Genomic DNA, 21,108 nt, shown 5'->3' with positions numbered 1-21,108 from the left:
ACTATTAGCAGAAAGAGTTCCTAACTATTCTGTCCAATACCAGAAACTGTTCTTCTAATTCTACTTTAATGCATGATTGAAGATATTACGTGAAAGAATTTCATTGAACCATAGAATCATAGAAATTTACAGCATGGAAGGAGGCCATTTCAGTCCATCGTGTCCGCGCCGACCGACAAAGAGCTATCCAGCCTAATCCCACTTTAGAGCTCTTGGTCGGTAGCCCTGTACTTCAAGTGCATATCCAGGTACTTTTTGAATGTGGTGAGGGTTTCTGCCTCTACCACCCTTTCAGGCAGTGAGTTCCAGACCCCCACCATCCTCTGGGTGAGGAAATTTCCCCTCAAATCCCCTCCAAACCTAATACTTTAAATCTATGCCCTTCTAAATCTTTTAAACCTGAAAGTCTTTTCAAGCTCCCAAAGGTTTAAAATGCCGAGTGATGGCTGAGTGACTCAAACTTCATAACTACAGTAGCCTAGTCTCACAATCGTCATTTGTTGACTTTGTTTACCTGGGTGAGTAAAATGCACATTTCTTCCTTTTCCCCATCTCTGTAACCTCCACCAATTCTGGCAACATGTACATCCCTGATTTCCATTGCCCCACCATTGGTGGTCGTGCCTTCAGCTGTCACGGACCCAAGCTCTGGAATTCCCTTCCCAAACCTCTCTGCCTCGCTCTCCTCCTTTAAGACACCTCTTAAAACCTACCTCTTTGGCCAAGCATTTGGTCACCTGTCCTAATATCTCCTTATGTGGCTCGGTATCAAATTTTGTCTGATAAAGCTCATGTGAAATGCCTTGGGACGTTTTACTCTGTTAAAGGTGCTATATAAATGCAAGTTGTTGTTGTTACATCGTCTTGTGCAGTTACAAGAATTCTGTATGTTGGAGAGTTAATCATTATTCTGCAGAATTTTTATGGGTTTCGCTGTTGACAGTTTCTATGTTTGTTTCATTGTAGCTTTAGGAATGACTTTTGATCATTTACAAATTTCAATTCTCTCCCCATTTCCAATTTACTCATTTCCTTCAGCACTTTCACATCATTGGCAATAATATATTTCAAACTCTGTTTCCTCACCCTTGCACCTTTCAATGTTCTCCAGAAAATCTTTCAAGGTACAATCTGCGAAGAAAAAGAACAGATTCATGAGGGATTCTATACTAACAGATTTATTTTGTACAGTAGTGAAGATTCCCAGATTCTATGATAACCATCTCTAGTGACTATTAAGCTTTAGCCAGAAACTTGTCAACAGGTCCGAGAGACTCAATATCCTGGAAGTTTGCTAGAAGGGCTTATGCAGCTGGAGCAATTGGTTTCTGCCTCATGCACAAATGGCAGGCTTTTAATCAAAGGATTTTTGAGGCTCCAACTAATATTTAACAGCCTTCTGGACCATAATTAGCGGTCTGAGAAGCTGCTTATTGCAGGAGAAATGTTCTCTACATTATTGAAAGCATCAAAACCGATTTACACTCCTGATTGGTCAGGAACTGCGTACAGTTATGGTCTTCTTATTTAAGGAGGGATATACTTGCATTGGAGGCAGTGCAGAGAAAGTTCACTAGGTTGATTCCTGGGATGAAGAAAGGTTGAGCAGATTGGGCCTATACTCATTGGAGTTTAGAACAATGAGAGGTGATCTTATTGAAATGTATAAGTTTATGAGGGGGGGGGTAGATGCAGAGAGGATGTATCCCCTCGTGGGGGACTCTAGAACTCGGGGCCATAGTTTCAGAATAAGTGGTCACCCATTTAAAACAGAGATGAAGAAGAATTTCTTCTCTCAGAGGGTTGTGAATCTTTGGAATTTTCTACCCCAGAGAGCTGTGGAGGCTGGGGCATTGGATATATTTAAGGTGGCGATGGACAGATTTTTGAACGATAAAGGAGTCAATGGTTATGGGGAGTGGGCGAGGAAGTGGAGTTGAGGCCAGGACCAGATCAGCCATGATCTTATTGAATGGCGGAGCAGGCTCGAGGCCTACTCCTGCTCCTATTTCTTATGTTCTTATGGAACAGGGCGGTGGTGCAATAGACTTAGCCCTGTTCATGTGGTGCCCACAACACCACCTTTTTGCTGCGGCTTTGAAATGATTGGCCCAGGTTTCTGCCGGAACATAAGAACATAAGAACAGGAGTAGGCCATCTAGCCCCTCGAGCCTGCTCCACCATTCAACAAGATCATAGCTGATCTGGCCGTGGACTCAGCTCCACTTACCCGCCCGCTCCCCATAACCCTTAATTCCCTTATTGGTTAAAAATCTATCTATCTGTGATTTGAATACATTCAATGAGCTAGCCTCAACTGCTTTCTTGGGCAGAGAATTCCACAGATCCACAACCCTCTGGAAGAAGAAATTCCTTCTCAACTCGGTTTTAAATTGGCTCCCCCGTATTTTGAGGCTGTGCCCCCTAGTTCTAGTCTCCCCGACCAGTGGAAACAACCTCACTGCCTCTATCTTGTCTATCCCTTTCATTATTTTAAATGTTTCTATAAGATCACCCCTCATCCTTCTGAACTCCAAAGAGTAAAGACCCAGTCTACTCAATCTATCATCATAAGTAACCCCCTCATCTCCGGAATCAGCCTAGTGAATCGTCTCTGTACCCCCTCCAAAGCTAGTATATCCTTCCTTAAGTAAGGTGACTAAAACTGCACGCAGTACTCCAGGTGCGGCCTCACCAATACCCTGTACAGCTGCAGCAGGACCTCCCTGCTTTTGTACTCCATCCCTCTCGTAATGAAGGCCAACATTCCATTCACCTTCCTGCAGGAACCTCATTAGCCCATGTAAATCAAGATCCTCTGACTTCGCAGCACTCCAGTGCAATTCTGCAGGATCAATGTATGGAGCATGCGTTGCAGAACACTCCGCACATTGGCTTTTAGCCTTAAGTGGATAACCTGCGGTCCTTAAAGGGAGCGTTGTCGGACACTCAAAAAAGAACGAGAAAAAGGTTTTATTCATTTTTGTGGGTTTAGGAGGAGCATTAGTCCTCCTCCTGGCCATACATAAACCTCCCACACACCACCCACAGTGAACGATCCTGCACGGTATTTTCTCGTGATTGCCTCCTGGACCCGCTGAGCCCTGTGGAGGAGCCACCAGATGTCCGGCCCTCCCCGATCAGTGACAGAATTCAAGTTCGGCCCGACCATGAAAATGGTCGGTGCAACTGCTTCCACCAGGTGGGCAGCAGGCGTACTCCACCCACCTCCCTCCCAATGAAAGCAGTCACTTCAAAATCAACGCCACTGCCTCAATAAAGTGCCACGCAGCTTTGGAGGGGATCATAATTTAAGGCTCAATGCTTCCTTCCGTTGCCTTACCCACCTTCTACTTTATGTGTGCGCTGCAGATCCTGCTGGTCTTTGGGTTTTGTGAAAGCCTTTATTAGAACCTCACTCTGCATGGATGATCGAAAGCAACTCAACTCCACTGTACCCTAATAAAAAAAATAAAGAGCAATGCTTTAATTCAGTATTCTCATCTCCTTTTCTCTATGGGTCCTCGCACCTTCAAGACATCCTTTAAAAGGAAAAAAGAAAGACTTGCATTTATATCGTGCATTTCACGACCACCAGACATCTCAAAGCACTTTACAGCCAATGAAGTACTTTTAGAGTGTAGTCACTGTTGTAATGTGGGAAACGCGGCAGCCAATTTGTGCACAGCAAGCTCCCACAAACAGCAATGTGATAATGACCAGATAATCTATTTTTGTGATGTTGTTTGAGGAATAAATGGCCAGGACACCGGGGATAACTGCCCTGCTCTTCTTGGAAATAGTGTCATGGGATCTTTTACAACCACCTGAGAGAGCAGACGGGGCCTCGGTTTAACGTCTCATCCGAAAGACAGCAACTCCGACAGAGCAGCACTCCCTCAGCACTGCACTGGAGTGTCAGCCGAGGTTTGTGTGTTCAAGTCCCTGGAGTGGGACTTTACCTAAATGGGAGGGCATGGAAAATGTTGTGTTGCCTTGTTCAGCCTTCTTTAGCCAGCAGGCAGTGAAAGTGAGGCACATTTCCTTTGTGACCTTATTCATGACAGAGGCAGGGTCTCCCCCCTCTCACATGGGTCTCTTTCTCATTGCAGAGAATGAACTAGATTTTCTCCCTGTGATGTATTTGCTTCATGGGTTCCTTGTTTAAGAATTCTGGTTGCACTTCAGTTAACTAGCTGCTTTATTAGCAAAGTTTTAACAATCAGACTATACATTCACCAGGCTCACAACCACCTGCCTCATCGTGGATCCCCCAAACCCAACTGGCTGGGGTTTTATTGAGTCTTGTGAACATCACGTGACTGGCTAAGCCACTCCCAACTCAACACCTCTACAACTATTTTAGTTGTAAACATTAATCAAGTGCCCCCTGATTAAACGGGGGGGGGGGGGGCAATAAAACTGACAAAATAAACCAATTGAACATTGGACGGTAAACTTAAATCAAATTAAAATTTGGTTGCCGGGGGTGATGATGCACTCCAGTCCCTCCAGTGCCCACTTCTCGCGGAAGGCGAGTGTACCGGTGGACACCATGTGCTCCATCTCCAGGGAACCCTCGACCGCCCGCTGCCTGGACTGGTTGATGGCCACCTTGGCCATGCCTAGGAGCAGTCCTACGAGGAGGCCTTCCGGCCTGCCCGCTCCCCTCCGCACAGGGTGCCCAAAGATCAGGAGTGTGGGACTGAAGTGCAACCAGAATTTGAGGAGCAGACCCTTCAAATATTGGAAGAGGGGCTGCAACTTCACACATTTAGCATAAACATGGAACATGGACTCTTCCAGACCGCAGAAATTACAGGTGACCTGGGAGTCCATGAACCGACTTAAAAATCGATTGCACGGGACTGCTCCGTGCAACACCCTTCAGGCCAAGTCCCCAATACATAAAGGGAGGACTCCCATGTAGAGAGCCTCCGCCTCCTCTGGACGGCAAGATGATACACCATGGCGTGTCCAGATGGCAGACGAGAATGGCAAAATGGAGTGTGTGCAAGAGCAGCCCATACAGAAATCCCCTCCGCGCTGAACTAAAAGGCACAGAGGGGATTTCTCAGAGGAGGCTCAAGTTGTGAGGAGGTTTCGGGGCTTGGCGCCGATGAGGAATTCCGTCCGGACGGGGGTCAGTTCGGACAGGATCTCCCCACGTGCTTGATCCTCCTCGACACTGTTATGTAATGATGTGTGTATCGTCCCAGTACCTTAAATGTAATGTAAGTACTATGCCACACCACAGAGGGCGCTGCAGTGGGAAACCCTGGTAGTGCCTGTAACAAGGACTATATAAGGCTGACCACCACACCTGGGAGGCACTCTGGAGCTGAACAATAAAGGACGAAGGTCACAGCAGTTAGACTTACACCAGACCGTGTGGAGTCAGTGATTTGTGTGCTACATACACCACATTGGCAACGAGGAAGCGGACGAACTCCACGCAACCATGACTACTCTGGGCTCGCTAAAGGATTTTACCGTGGGCAATGATTGGGAGGCCTTTACGGAAAGGCCCGAGTACTACTTCACAGCAAATGACCCGACGGAGGACACATACGCAATGAGAGATAAGCGTAAGGCGATATTGCTCTCCAGTTGTGGAGATGAGGTTTACTGTCTCATCAGGGATTTGCTGGCACCTGGGAGCGCCAGGGACAAGTCATACGAGGAGCTGACTGAACTCATTCATGACCAGTTGAAACCGAAGGAGAGCATCCTCACGGCCAGATACAAATTTTACTATCACTGCAGATCTGAGGGCCAGGATATCACCAAATATGCTGCGGACCTCAGGAGACTCGTGACGCCGTGTGATTTTGGGGCACACCTTGACGAGGCTTTGCGGGATGTTTTCATTATGGGGATTGGCCACGCGGGCCTCCTTCACAAACTGCTGGCCACGGAACCCACAGTCACTCTGACAAAGGCCATCACCATCAGCCGGGCATATATGACCTCGACTTGCAGCACCAAGCAAATGATCCACACAGTCTCGAACCCGGCAGGCACTGTCCACAGGATAGCGCCCACCACAGACAAAATTGCAGAACGTGGCTCTGCCCGGGGCAGAGAGCACGGACCTCGGGATCCTGGAGCTCAGAGTCCGCCGAGGGGGGCCAATCAAGCAGCACCATGCTGGCGCTGTGGAGGAAGCCATGGGGCTCACCGGTGCAGGTTTGCGGAGTATACGTGCAATACCTGCCACCTGAAAGGCCACCTTCAGCGTATGTGTAAAAGAAATCGGACTCACCGTGTGGCTGAGGAGATGGGGGATGATCCACTGTTCAGCGAGGAGCAGGTAGAAGAAGATGAGGTGCTTGGACTGTATACATGCACTGACGATTCGCCCCCAGTGATAAGTGAAGTAAAAATCAATGGAGTCCCAGTGAGTATGGAAGTGGACACGGGCTCGGGTCCGTCGTTGATGAGTTGGAGAACTTTTGATAAACTGTGGATTAACCCAGCTGCACGACCCAAGCTGGTCCCGGTCACGGCGAAGCTGCGTACCTACACCAGGGAACTAATACCTGTTCTCGGCAGAGCGATGGTGCAGGTATCCCACCGGGACGAGACGCACGCTTTACCTTTGTGGGTCGTTGCAGGTGATGGGCCGACACTCCTCGGCCGGAGGTGGATGGGGAAGGTCCGTGGGAGCTGGGAAGACTTCACCACTCCACAGGCTGCTGCTCCCCGGGGTGCTGCCGTGCCCCGGGTCCCCAGAGAGCAGTGCCGACCGAGCTGGAGCTGCAGCCTCAATCCACCCACAGGCAAGTCCCAGCCCCGGACCTCACACAGAGACCCTGCAGCCTTAATCCCCACAGGCAAGTCCCAGGCCCGGACCTCACACAGAGACCCTGCAGCCTCAGCCCCCACAGGCAAGCAGCCCTGCACAGAGGGGCCCAAGGGGGGGTGCGGGTTGAGCCGGCGGGGCGCTGCGGGAGGTGTGCTTGAGGGATCCAGGGGCCGGCGGTTCGGAAGGGCCTCGCAGAGGAGCTGGTAGCGTCGGTCGGCGGCCATGGCAGCCGCAGGGGAGGCCGCTACGGAGGCCGCGGGGGGACGCGGCAAGTGCGGCCGCTGGCGAGGCCACGACGGCCGCAGGAGAGGCAGCAAGTCAGGTGGCAGCGGAGGCTGCGACGGCGGAGGGCATTCGGAGCGGCGGAGAAGAAGATGGCGGCGGCATCGTATCGGAGCTGCAGAGCATCAAAGATGGCGGCGCCCAAGGAGAAGCCTCGTGGAATCCTCCTGCATCAAAGATGGCGCCTTAAAGAGGAAATGCACCAGGGAATCTTAAAAGGGCCTTACAACGAGGTGGTCCCCACAAAGGACTTCTGTTAGGCAGAGCGAGTCTAAAATGAGCAATGTTAATGTGAGATAGTGATTTTATAATAAGAATTACCTTTTTTATGCTGAATGGCCACTGTATTTGTGTAAAATAATGGATGAAGTACAATTAATGATAGCAGCTAACAAGGAAATCAAGGTTCCGCTACCAGTCCATAACCAGTTAATGTACCAGATAATATGTACCATACTAACGCACTGTCTATGCCCACCTGCCTTCTGTTGGACAAAGGTGATGTTATGTAATGATGTGTGTATCGTTGTCCTGCGTCCAGGTGTGGGGGGGGAAGGTGATGTTATGTAATGATGTGTGTATCGTCCCAGTATCTTAAATGTAATGTAAGTACTATGCCACACCACAGAGGGCGCTGCGGTGGGAAACCCTGGTAGTGCCTGTAACAAGGACTATATAAGGGTGACCACCACACCTGGGAGGCACTCTGGAGCTGAACAATAAAGGACGAAGGTCACAGCAGTTAGACTTACACCAGACCGTGTGGAGTCAGTGATTTGTGTGCTCCATACACCACAGACACACCTAACAGAGTCAGGGTCAGTGCCGTTTTTAGCGACTCAATGGCTTTGGCCACACGCCGGCCCAGGATAGGCACCATCCAGCCCGCTCCTCCACCATCGAGTAGGTCCCTGACCCTGGTCACCTCGCCAGCCACAGCCTTCTCATCCGCCTGCCACCTAAAACCGCGGTCGTGGAGGCACGGATTCCTGAGCAACGACTCCCAAAGGACAGCCGCCACTCCAGACAGGAGTGGGGGGGAGGGGGGGGGGGGAAGAACTGCGCTTGATGGTGACTCTGTTCCAGACTCTGATGTGTTCCTGGTAAAAGACAGGCAGCCCCTGCATGGCAGTCCAGACACCCCAGGTTCACAAACAGGAGCTGCGTGTCATAATTGAGGCAGTACTGCTGGCGGAAGAAATACGTTGCCAGCGCACACCATCTAGGATGGTGCTTATAAGGAATGTCAGACGTGGGATTCGAATGCACGGCTCCAGAGGAGATTGCGATCTTAACGCAGTGCCTTAGACAGCTCAGATTTAGATCGGGCAGTTGGTCAATGTTTTCAACAGCTCTACAACTATTTTTGTAAAAACAATAATTACATGCTCCCTGGTTAAGGGGGGGGGGGGGGGCACACTCCAGAAACTTTCCATCAAGTGCCCCCTTATTTTTTTGTTTTTTGGGTTTTTCTTTTGAGGGCAACGGAAACACAAATTATATAAGTGCCCCCTGATTAAAGGGGGGTGGGGCACTAAACCCCGACACAATAAACAAATAAGCTTATGGCAGTAAACTTAATTCAAATCAAAATTTGGTTGCCGGGAGAGATGATACACTCCAGTCCCTCCGGCGCCCACCTCTCGAGGAAGGCCGGGAGCGTACTCCATCTCCAGGGACACCCTGGCTCGGATGTAACCGTGGAAGAGAGGCAGGCAGTCGGGCTGAACGACCCCCTCGACCGCCCGCTGCCTGGACCCCTTGGCCGTGCCCAGGAGCAGTCCTACAAGGAGGCCTTCCGACCTGCCTGCTCCCCTCCGCACAGGATGCCCAAAGATCAGGAGTGTGGGTCTGAAGTGCAACCAGAATTTGAGGTACAGCCCCTTCATTGAGTCTGCGCCAGCTCTTCGAAGAGCAATCCAGTTAGTCCCACTCCCCCGCTCTTTCCCCATAACCATGCAATTTTTTCTCATTCAAGTATTTATCCAATTCCCTTTTGAAGGTTACTATTGAATCTGCATCCACCTCCCTGTCAGGCAGTGCGTTCCAAATCCTAACCACACATTATAGAAACATAGAAACATTGAAAATAGGTGCAGGAGTAGGCCATTCGGCCCTTCTAGCCTGCACCGCCATTCAATGAGTTCATGGCTGAACATGCAACTTCAGTACCCTATTCCTGCTTTCTCACCATACCCCTTGATCCCCCTAGTAGTAAGGACTTCATCTAACTCCTTTTTGAATATATTTAGTGAATTGGCCTCAACAACTTTCTGTGGTAGAGAATTCCACAGGTTCACCACTCTGGGTGAAGAAATTCCTCCTCATCTTGGTCCTAAATGGCTTACCCCTTATCCTTAGACTGTGTCCCTTGGTTCTGGACTTCCCCAACATTGGGAACATTCTTCCTGCATCTAACCTGTCTAACCCCGTCAGAATTTTAAACGTTTCTATGAGGTCCCCTCTCATTCTTCTGAACTCCAGTGAATACAAGCCCAGTTGATCCAGTCTTTCTTGATAGGTCAGTCCCGCCATCCCGGGAATCAGTCTGGTGAACCTTCGCTGCACTCCCTCAATAGCAAGAGTAAAAAAAGTTCCCCCTCATGTTTATATAAAATTTATAACAAGGTATTTTTTAATAAAAACAAGCTGTTCATTTCTTGATGCATAATAGTTTTACAAGGAAACTAGATTTTCAAAGCCAAGGGAACCCACAGAATGTCATAGTGAGGCAGTGCTGCACTGTTTGGCAATTAGATTAATTAAGGCTGACTGAAAGGTACCATTTTTTCATATTTGGTCTAATATGATGCTTTTTCATACAAGATCAAGTTTCTAGGAGTTTCAGCTCCACTTCTCACACTTACCATTGGTCTGGTTCTTGACGACATGTTGTATCCTTGGTCAGTGTGAGGGAATCGAATCTTCAACTGTGCACACTCGTTTCTCCCACCGTCAGGCTGATGTGAATAAATATGTATCAACCCAAAATCTGTAAGGAAAAGAAGGATATTTGTGTTTCTGAAAACCTGTACATGTTAACTAGGCCACCCTGTTCAACATTTTCATATTGGGCGGGGGGGAAATTGCAGTCAGAGGCTTCCTTCATACGAATGTCTCCAAGCCGAAAAAAATCTACCGAACCTGGTGGTCACGGAGGAACATAGGATTCCGGTCGGAGGCCTAGATTCACTGCGCAGCACACGGGGTGATGTCTTTCAGGTACGTAGGCACATGCTGGAGCCTGGACCACCAATCACTATGCAATAATCTCATTGATAAAAATGGGAGCTCTGTTTGTACGGACTCCCATTACTATCAATGAGAAAAAACCCTAAAACACCGAAACACAGCACAATAAATAAATAAATAAAACACCTCACATATTTAAAATTAATTGAAATTAAATGTTGCGGAAAAATTATATTTTGGGGAATATTTTTTGATGTGTTTTAATAGTGTTAAAAATAAACTTGCCTTACTGGACAGGGTTTTTAATATAAAAATGAATGTTTACATTTAACTTTTACATGTTTTAAAACTCTTACACTGGTAAAATTAAGCTATGCGCCTGCTTTTACCAGGCGTAAAAGTTTGAAGGATATTCTCCGGGCATGAGTTGGGCAAATAGCCCAATCTCTCCCTCGCGAATGTCCTTCTCCCGGGAATACAGAGGATCTGTCTAGAGAAATCTTGACAGATTGGAAAAGCCGATTTTTAGCGCCTGCGCATCGCGCCCCAAAAACAGGCTTTTGCGAGGCCTCGCCGGGTCCGTGCACACTTCGAGCGGACTCGGTAAAGCTGGAATTTTTCAGCCCAATATCTTAAAACCTACCCATATAGTGAATGGGTGAGAAGGTGAAAGCGTCAATTTTATTTCAAAGAATAAGCACTTCATGAATTCTCTGCCCCATGGAAGCCCATCCATATGAAGGAGGGAAGAAAAGCAAAAGAAACAAATGGGCTTTTTCTGAGCCCTGGTTGATGGAAGGAAAATAACATTATTAGAGTTCTAAAATGTAGAATGAACGGCAGAAGATTAAAATGCGATCAGTAATGAATAAAGAATAAAGGTAAAGAATGAAAAGCAAAGGATAATACTGGCATCAAACGTAATGAAGACCTCTGATGTCACTTTACCCCACCCCTGCTATTGTCCCAATATCCAAAATCTCCAGTACCCTTTCCTCATAAGAAGCCAACTATCACAGCATAAGTGACTTTCCCACCGTCCTGTGCCGGTGCGTTATATGTGTAGTCTTCTCCCACGGGCAAATAGAAAGGGAGAATATGTTAGCATAAGGAATATAAGAGATGTGTGTGACCCAAGAACCCAGACCAGCAGTCAGTATGTGAGTGTGTGAACATACAATTCGCCAAAACTTTGTGTGGGCAACATGCTTGTTGTTTATTGCTTGGGGCTCAGAGAAAATGAATTGTGATGGCAGCAATACAGAATGCTCCACTAAAATATGGACATGCCTGTGCATTTGTAAAGTAGATGAACTGTTAAAAGAAAGAAAAAAAGTCTGCATTTATACAGCGCCTTTCATGACCACCGAATGTTCCAAAGTGCTTTACAGCCAATGAAGTACTATTTAAGAAAATAAGAACATCAGAAATAGGAGCAGGAGTAGGCCATACGGCCCCATGAGCCTGCTCTGCCATTTTTGAAGTGTAGTCACTGTTATAATGTAGGAAATGTTGCAACAGTGATGTGTGCCCTCCCTTTGAGATGCTGCACCAAGATTCAATCAAGTGCTATTAAGATGCCTTGTGCAACAACATAGCTAAATCATGCAAACTGTGGGCACATTTACCTTGGCAATCCTACATAACACACTACATTTCTTCCTCACCTGCTTCCAGGTTAGGACCAAAGGTGAGATAGTATCTACTCATTTGGCAGCAGACCTTTACAACCTGGATATATCACACTGATCCCTGTGTGCTCGTAGTGCGTCAGGAATGCCAGAACATTCTTGAAATAAACTGATCTTACTTTATAGTGCGAGGTCAGCTCAGCGCACTACAGTATGCACAGCACCCAAGGAGCAGCAGTCCCAGCGTCTCTGGACTGCATTATCGGCCCCTTCATCTGTATCCTCTCTGTGGCAGGGGGTGGGCAATTACAAGACAATGGAACTAGTAGTGGAGAAGAAAGAAAGAGAGAAAGAGAGAGAGAGAGAGAAAAAGAGAGATAGAAAGAAAGATGGAAAGAGAGAGAGAGAGAGAAAGAAGGAAGGAAAGAGGAGCGTGAGAGAAAGAGAAATAAAGAAAGAGAAAGATGGAAAGAGAGAGAGAAAGGAAGGAAGGAAAGAAGAAAAGAGAACGAGAGAGAGAAAGAAAGAGAGAGAGAAAGAAGGAAAGAGAGAAAAGGAGGAAGTCAAGAAAAGAATGAAGAAAAGAAAGGGAGAGAAAGAAAGAGATGTAAAAAGAGAGAGAGAGAAACAAGGAACGAGAGAGAGAGAAAGGAGGAAAGAGAGGAAGAAAGAAGGAAAGAAAAGAGAAAGAAAGGAGAGAAAAGAGAAAGAAAGAAAAGAAAAAAAGACAGGAAAGACATGCATTTGTATAGTGCCTCAGAACGTCACAAAGCGCTTTACAGCCAATGAAGTACTTTTTGAAGTGTAATCACTGTTGTAAGGTAGGAAACGTGGCAGTCAATTTGATCCTATAAACAGTAATGTGAATAATGATTGAGAGCTAATTATTGGCCAGGACACCAGGGATAACTCCCCTGCTCTTCTTTGATATAGTGCCATGGGATCTCTACCTTCCACCTTCGAGAGGTGGTTTAACATCTCATCCAAAAGACAGCACCTCTGACAGTGCTGCACTCCCTCAGTACTGCACTGGAGTGTCAGCCTTAGATTTTTGTGCTCAAGTCTCTGGCATGGGATTTGAACCCACAACCTTCTGACTCAGAGGCAAAAGTGCTACCCACTGAGGCACGGCTAACACTCTGATTATTCGGGCAGTTTGCTGTGTGGCATGGTATGGTTCATGCTTCTTAATAAATATGCACTGCTGCTTCTAAACTCGTACCCATCTCCTACTAATGTTTTCAGTGTTTATATGTATTGAATGGGAAATGAAATTACCACTGCTTCTGTCTCACATGATATAATGAAGTCTGTACTTTACAGTCTAGTATACGCTTATATACCCTAGGTGTCAGCTATGGCTCAGTGGGTAGCACTCTCTCCTCTGAGTCAGAAGGTTGTTGGTTCATAGTCCCACTCCATGGACATGAGCTTGAAAATCTAGACTGGCGATCCACTGCAGTGCTGAGGGAGCATAGCATTGTTGGAGGTGTTGTCTTTAGGATGAGGTGTTAAACCCCGTCTGCTCTCTCAAGTGGACATAAAAGATCCCACGGCACTATTTCGAAGAACAGCTGAGTTATCCTGGTGTCCTGGCCAATATTTATCCCTCAATCAACATAACAAAAATAGTTTATCTGGTTATTATCACATTGCTGTTTGTGGATGTTGGTTTATGTGTAAATTGGCTGCTGCGTTTCCTACATTACAACAGTAACTACATTCCCAAAGTACTTCATTGGCTGTAAAGCGCTTTGAGACATTCGGCGGTCGTGAAAAGCGCTATATAAATCTAAGTCATTCTTTTTTTCTTTCTTTCATCCATGTTTTTAGGTAAATTGAATTGCTTGGCCACACTGCTGGATTCATTGGGTTGGAGCACATGCCCAATGTGGAATGGCATTTGTTCCATGGTGAGAAAATTCCAATCTCATTGGAGCTTGAATCAAGTAAAGTTTAATAATGGCTGGAGCCCACCATGTTGGCCGGATCACGACAGATCATGTAAACCGAGTATTTATCCCTCGAGTGGGTGTCGTTCAAGGATATTTTTTGCTGTTACCTTCATTATAGTCTTTTTCTCCACTTCCTTCATCTGTGTCAACGTCCGGGCTTCTTTTGGATATGCTTCCACCTCCATCCCGATTCCATTTGCTCTCTGCTGTTGGTCAAAATGGTCATAGTTACAAATTGTTATCTTACCTTACCATACTTTTAAAGAAATAAAGTGCACTTACATAGGACCTTACCATGTCTTTAGGACCACGTCAATGAATTACCTTTGAACTGCAGTCAATGTTGTTACAGAGGCAAATGCAGCAGCCAATTGCACACAGCAAGGTCTCGGGAACAGTAGATGCTCCCAATGACTGGTTAACCTGGTGATGCTTTTAGAGGAAAGCTGGCCAGGCTGATTGAGAGGCTAGTCTGTTTTTAGAGGATGATCTTTTAGCCCCACCTGAGCACTCATCTCAACACTGCACTGCGCTGATACTACTTTCACTTGGCTTTTCTTCAGATGCGATATTTGTTCAGGTAGAAACACGGGGGGGGAGAGAAATTGGTCCCCGTCGCTCCCATTTTTTGGGGCGTAAAATTAGAGCTGTGGGAGACCAATTTCTGGAAGCAGCTGCGCAAGCATTCAAACTCTGCCAGGAGATCGCTAATCGAAGGCCTAACCGTGCCAAATGTGACATACCCTGGGCGGAACTTGTGCCACGCATGCTCCACAGTGAACAGGAAATTGGTTCTGCACCAGACATTGCAGTAAAGTTGGCGCAGACACGATGGGCCGAAATGGCCTCCTTCCGTGATGTAAGCTTCTATGATTCTATGACTGTGTGCCTGGAGACATCAGCCTGAAGCTGAACCCTGATTGCCTTAGAATAATGAGGATCCCGCCCAATTCAGGCAGGTGCATGTTCTGCTCAGCGAAAGGGCACAATACATAAGGCAGCAGCGGGGTGGGAACAGGGCACTCAGTGGCGTATACGATTTTATCTCCACTACCCATTGAGGGGAACAGCAGAGGTGCATTTAAAAGGATGTTAGCTAAAACACAAGGGAGAAAAGAATAGAAGGATATGTTGATGGGGTAAGGCGGCGGCAGCCGGGAGAAACCTTGTGTGGAGCATTAACGCCAGCATGGATCTGTTGGGCCGAATGGCCTGTTTCTGTGCTGTAAATACTATGTTATACTAAGTATGTAATACCATCCCCTTTCCACCGGGCTGGGCGAGTTCAGACTGTGTGTCTTCCTGGTTGCTATTCTAAAATAAATAGCTGATTTCTGCTTTATCTGGCCTCTGGCTGCAGCAGACCTTGGAGCCAGCAGCTGAGCAAGAATACAAAAGCAGTCTATAAGTGTAACCTCTTTCTCAGACTCTCCTTCCCTGTGGAGCGGAGGTCAAAGATCAGCCATGATCTTATTGAATGGCGAGGCAGGCTCGAGGGGCCGTATGGCCTACTGCTGCTCCTATTTCCTATGTTCAGAGTGGGAGATGATAGGCAGCAGGATACAACTCCTAGCAGTGGCCAACTTCTACTGAACTTGGAGGAAAAATAAATCTTTAACCAAGTGGCTTTTTGCCATCGATTTTCATAAATATTTGCTGAGGATAAATATCCAGTTTCATCGAAACCTAATTAAGTATCGGTTGAAGTAAAAGGGAATTACATGTGAATGCAATGTGTCAGGCATTGGATTGACTAAAAATACTCCCATCGACATTCAGTGTCAGTTTCATAAGTTGCAATTACCCAGTGATTAATTGCAGTCTTGCAGTTGCTTAATGTTTAGATAGTTTGACATTCCATGTTCCACACTTACCTGCCAGCGACACGGTCAGCTGGACACGTATGCATGGCATGCACAACCGGTTCGGCTCGCAGTAGAGTATCGTGGAGGTTGTTAAGTTATTTAGCAGCAGTGTGTTTGCTGGCATGTCTTCATTGCTTTTCTCAAAGCCACAGTCTGTTGAATTGGAGTTAGGAAACAGGTTAGCATGGCGATCACACGGCAGATAGAATAGAAGGTACAAGAGGCACTGGGTAAAGGTGAAGTAGCTGGTGTGAGCTAAGTGGAAACATTAAATCTCAAACATTAAATGTTGCGTGCAGCAGAAATGATAACTTGGCTGCCCCATTACCAACAGTACCCGCTTTCAAATCACAGAGAATGTGTGATTTATGCTTGAACTGTATAAATCACTAGTTCGGCCACAGCTAGAGTACTGCGTACAGTTCTAGTCACCACAGGAAAGATGTGATTGGACTAGAGAGGGTACAGAGGAGATTTACGAGGATGTTGCCAGGGCTGGAGAATTTTAGCTATGAGGAAAGATTGGGAAGGCTGGGTTAGTTTTCTTTGGAACAGAGGAGGCTGAGGGGAGAGACCTTACAGGAGCAATGACACAAGCCCCAACTTCTGGCATCTTTGGGCACTCCTCTGCCCAGGTATCCAGTGGACCAATGACGAGGAAGGGGAGGTAGGATGCTAGGAGTATCCCCTCCCATCCCAGGCTTGTGCCTACTCCAGGGGCAGGCCCAGTACAACACCAAGGAGATACCAAGGAAATCCTAGGGCAGCATAGTTTGGCTGGAGCATTCCACAGCTGCAACAAAGAGAGTCTGACCCTGTAATATCTTTGTACTGGTTTCAGAAATTCTGGAAATATGAGGCCCTCGATTGAGAAGCGATGAGCTTTTGAACTTATTTCAAGAAATTAAGTACAGCAGTTTTTTTTTTAAAGATATGTGGAGGCTGAAATTGCTCACTGTTGGAAACGCGACACACCGACCCTGTTTCAGTTGTTTTTACCAGTGCAGTGGCCTCTTGAGCGAAATTCCGCTCTTTGGCTTTTTTTCCCCTCAGATGTGAGGTGGTGAGCGGAAGTTCGCACACTAGAGGGGCGGAAGTTGCGGGCGGGCGGAGTGTCCCCTGCTTTCACTCATCAGTATAGCGCTGATGACGTCATCACAGTGCCGCGTCACCACGTCTCTCCCCCTCATTTAAAGGGGAGAGCCTGCACGATTCTTTAAGTTCAGTCTACTGGGCCACCAGGGAGGGATTACGTCCGGGCCGGTGCTAAGCTACCTGTTGGCAGCCCGGCCGAACCCGGGGTGGGGGGGGAGGGGCATAATTGTCAGCCCGGCCCAGCAGTCGGCCGACAAAAACAAAAGTTGGTGGCCACAGCATTAAGTCCTTCTCTTTAATAGCAGCCGCACTGCCATTTTGCAAGCACTCCAAGCACAGTGCACCAGCAGAAAAAGCTGCCGGAGGCACCGAGCGGCGGCAGCAAGTTTCTCTCGGCGGAATTTCGCGATCGGGGGAAACGCACTTAGAACAAATTGGCAGCAGCGGAGCGGTAGTGGGGGGGGGGGAGCGGGTCACCGCCGGGATACCACAAGAGTGGAATTTTCAAAATGGCAGCTATTCCATGAAAAATTGGCGGCCATTGCACTCTGCAGCATAGCCGCCAATTTCCAGCGGTAACAGGACTTAAGGGAAGGGGCAATTTCGGTCCCATGCAGTCTTCTCGCCAGATTTTACACTCCCCAGTCAAGTGTATTACATGCCCAGACTGTTAATGTGACAGTAACCTATGTGCATTAGGGGGAGGGACTGCCATTGTTAAATTCACCATGAACTGCCCTCTGAGCTGCTAGCATGGGTGAGCTTGCAAAGTGGGCTAGCTCAACCCCAATTTTCCAATTGTTGGAAAATTAGGGTTTAAAATTGAAAAGTATTTTTTGGGGCTAGGTAATCAATGCAAGCCCAACATGCTAGATTATTGGCATTTCAAAGATGCAAAAAGGCTTACTAGAAAATAAAATATTATTAAAAATGGAACGCTTACCTGTGGCTTCACATGAGAACGCCTGCAAAGAAAGGAGAAAAAAAAATTTCAGAACTCAACTATTAAAATAACATTGTGGGATAATTGGCAAAAGAACCAAAGGTGGCAATATAAAAACTATTTTTCGCAGTGAGTGGTTAGGATCTGGAATGCACGGCCTGAAAGGGTGGTGGAGGCAGACTCCATCGTGGCTTTCAAAAGGGAATTGGATAAGTACCTGAAGGAAAAAAAAATTGCAGGGCTATGGGGGAAAGGCAGAGGAGTGGGACTAGCTGAAGTGCTCTTGTAGAGAGCCGGCACAGGTTCGACGGGCTGAATGGCCTCCTTCTGTGCTGTAACCATTCTAGGCCTACCTGTTTTTTCGGCGCACTCACGTGAGATGCGCCGACTTCCTAGGCTCAAAACAGCGGCAAAAAGATGTCCCGGATTCTGGCCGCTCTGTTGACTCTCCCGGGGCTTGGCGCGGTGTGGCGATTCCACTGGGGGGCAGAGCTAGGGCCCTGCGTGTGAAAGAATGGCGGCAACTGTCCACATGCGCATTAGAGTGTTCGCGCATGCGCAGTGGCTCCTGCTGATGATGCGTGCTGCAGCGTGGGACCTGATGTATCCCGCCCCTATCCTGGGCTGAGTGGCCTGCCGCACAGTAATGAGTGAAGCCTGCCTTCTTCTAAAGCACTTGTTTTTTTGTTGGCTACCTGCATTATATTCTACACACAACTTGAAGGCATTGCCATGCAAAGGTTCAGGTAGAATTGTCTATTTTGAAATCCATCTCAAAAGTTTGATGGGGTGGGGGTAGGGAGGAAGTTTTGATCAGGATGGAGGGGGGGGTTGTAATTATTGTGTAGCCAGTAATTTTAATGAGCTTACGCAAGACTTTCCTTAACCCTATTGATGAAAATACTTTCCTACATAAGAACGTAAGAATTACGAGCAGGAGGTACTTCTATTTTTTTGGGGATATTTTGAAAAAATTATGTAAATATGTTTTGTCTCTTTACTTCTTTTATTTTTGTAGTTTAAGCTTCCATGAATGCTTCTGTTGTATAGTAAATTAACTTTGCGAAGTTTGTCATATGATGTCCTGTATAGCTGTTTGATCCTATTCACACTCTCTAGTCAAGTCATTAAGCACCTACCTGTGCTGATTTCTTAACTCTCCGCAAGGGTTTTCTGTGCGGCCACATACGCTGGCCTAAGTTAGTTTGGAGCAACTATTAGCTGACCAAAGTGGCTTAAATGGCCAAAATAGGCGTAGGTGGCTGGTAACGCCCCCTTTTGAACAAAACTAAACTAAACTAAAAAAATCCTAACTAACTCACTTCCACTGGCACAAATTGAATGTGCAAAATAGGGATTTTTAAGATACTCCAGAAAAATCAAGTTGTTCAAAAAAAAACACAGCAACTCCTGTGCAATTTTGGGCCCTAGGATTCTATGATTGTTTGATTTCATGCTCCCAGTAGAGAGTGAATATCAGAAATTCCAGTGCACTGCAGATGGTTTTCTGACTATACGTTCTTGCAAATTGAAGCCCAAGGTTGGAAAATGAGCCCTTTCCAACTTTGACAGTTTATATAAAATAATAACTTGTATTTATAATAGTGCCTTTAAATGTGGTAAGCCGCCCAAGGCACTACACGGAGGGGGAGCAGATTTTGAGCAGTGGAAGGAGAACTAAAGCAGGGTCATAAAAATAGATTTGTCGAGGTTTTTAAATGGGGACAAGCTAAGTAGCAAAGCTACTGTTTAGGGTGGGAGGGCAGGGCCAAGATAACGGAAGGTTCTGGAGCGAGGGGTGTAGTTGTGTAGGGTGCAGAACAGCTCACATAGGGCTGGAGGAGGCTGTAAAAAGGTAGAGTGGGACGAGGCCATTCTACCATGTGAATGAAGATTAAGCTTTGAATTTAATGCGAGAGCAAATGGAAATTTGGAAAGATGGATTACAGATGAGTTGGCTTTAGTGCGGGGATAGGATGAAGGTGATAATGTTTTTTTACGCATTATATAGGTTGGGGTATATATAGAGTGGAGATTGGGACACCATTGAGGCAGGAATTGGAAAATTGAAGTCTGGAGGTAACGAATGTGTGAATAAAGGTTTCAGTAGCGGTATGGGTGAGATAAGGGCAGAGATGGATGATGTGGTGAAGGCGGAAGCAAGCGATCTGTGTGATAGATACAAAATGGGATTCGAAGCTCAGCTCAGGATGAAACGGACACTGACTCCCAGATTTAACCCGAGCAAGCAGCTGGGGATGGGGATGGAATTATGGGTGTAATGTACTTGCATCATGGGTTCTTTGTTTAAGAATTCATAGCAACACATTGCTATTAAGAACTAGTTGGTTTATTAACAAAGGTTTAACAATTACACTACACATTACCAGTTCATCCACTAGGCTCACAACTGCATATCTCATCGTGGATGACCTAGACCCAAATGAATGGGGTTTTATTGAGTTTTGTGAACATCACGTGACTGGCTAAGCCACTCACAAATGCAACAGCTCTCCAAACCTGTGAGCATCCTCACAGGTTCATACATTACAGTGGGCCAGCATATTGCTTTATTGGCAGGATATGAGTAAGATGGCTTCAGTCTTCCCAATGTTCAATTCGAGAAAGTTTGACTCCTGCACCACTTGATTGTAGAAAAGCAACAGGGAACAGCTCTCAGATAGGCTGCAGCATCACTTATGAAACCTTATAAAGGTTCATGAAGATGTATTACGCACACGTTAAAGTGTCAGCTGTGGCTCAGTGGGTAGCACCCTTGCCTCTGAGTCAGAAGGTTGTGGGTTCATGTCCCACTCCAGTGCAGTGCAGTGCTGAGGGAGCCTTGCATTGTTGGAGGTGCTGTCTTACGGATGAGACGTTAAACCGGGGCCCCGTCTGCTCTCTCAAGTGGACGTAAAAGATCTCGTGGCACTATTTCGAAGAAGAGCAGCGGAGTTATCATGGTATACTGGCCAATATTTATCCCTCAATCAACATAATAAAAATAGTTTACCTGGTTATCACATTGCTGTTTGCAGGAGCTTGCTTGTGCGCAAATTGGCTGTCGCGTTTCCTACATTGCAACAGTAACTAAACTCCCAAAGTACTGCATTGGATGTAAAGCGCTTCGAGACGTCCGGAGATCATGAAAGGCGCTATATAAATCCAAGTTTTTCTTTCTTTCATCCATGTTTTTCGGTAAATTGAACTGCTTGGCCACACTGCTGGATTCATTGGGTTGGAGCACATGCCCAATGTGGAAAGGCATTAGTTCCATGGTGAGAAAATAAAGAAAATTCACGCTTTCATGAACAAGTGTAAAGTTGGTGCCTCATTT

At 46.7% G+C, this 21,108-nt stretch overlaps 1 protein-coding gene and 1 long non-coding RNA gene across 5 annotated transcripts in view; one reads left to right on the top strand and one right to left on the bottom strand.

Annotated features, from left to right (window-relative positions):
• LOC139277257 (interleukin-17 receptor C-like) overlaps window positions 1–21,108 on the bottom strand; it is an 82,913-nt gene that overhangs the window by 32,122 nt on the left and 29,683 nt on the right. For 3 of the 4 annotated variants that reach the window (XM_070895475.1, XM_070895477.1, XM_070895478.1), the window contains 6 exons: window positions 17,772–17,793; window positions 15,743–15,886; window positions 13,976–14,074; window positions 9,958–10,082; window positions 3,348–3,459; window positions 1,087–1,131 (listed from right to left, as the gene is read on the bottom strand). In XM_070895475.1, the coding sequence (XP_070751576.1) occupies window positions 1,087–1,131; window positions 3,348–3,459; window positions 9,958–10,082; window positions 13,976–14,074; window positions 15,743–15,886; window positions 17,772–17,793 (547 nt within the window). The remainder of the gene's footprint in view (window positions 1–1,086; window positions 1,132–3,347; window positions 3,460–9,957; window positions 10,083–13,975; window positions 14,075–15,742; window positions 15,887–17,771; window positions 17,794–21,108) is intronic. The other variant, XM_070895476.1, reaches the window with a different exon arrangement.
• LOC139277259 (uncharacterized) overlaps window positions 1–21,108 on the top strand; it is a 97,060-nt gene that overhangs the window by 54,171 nt on the left and 21,781 nt on the right. The window lies entirely within an intron of this gene.

This window comes from Pristiophorus japonicus, chromosome 12 (assembly GCF_044704955.1).
Source record: "Pristiophorus japonicus isolate sPriJap1 chromosome 12, sPriJap1.hap1, whole genome shotgun sequence".
Taxonomy (NCBI): Eukaryota; Metazoa; Chordata; class Chondrichthyes; family Pristiophoridae; genus Pristiophorus; species Pristiophorus japonicus.
Note: the sequence above shows the minus strand (reverse complement) of the source record. Positions and strands in the feature narration are given on the sequence as shown.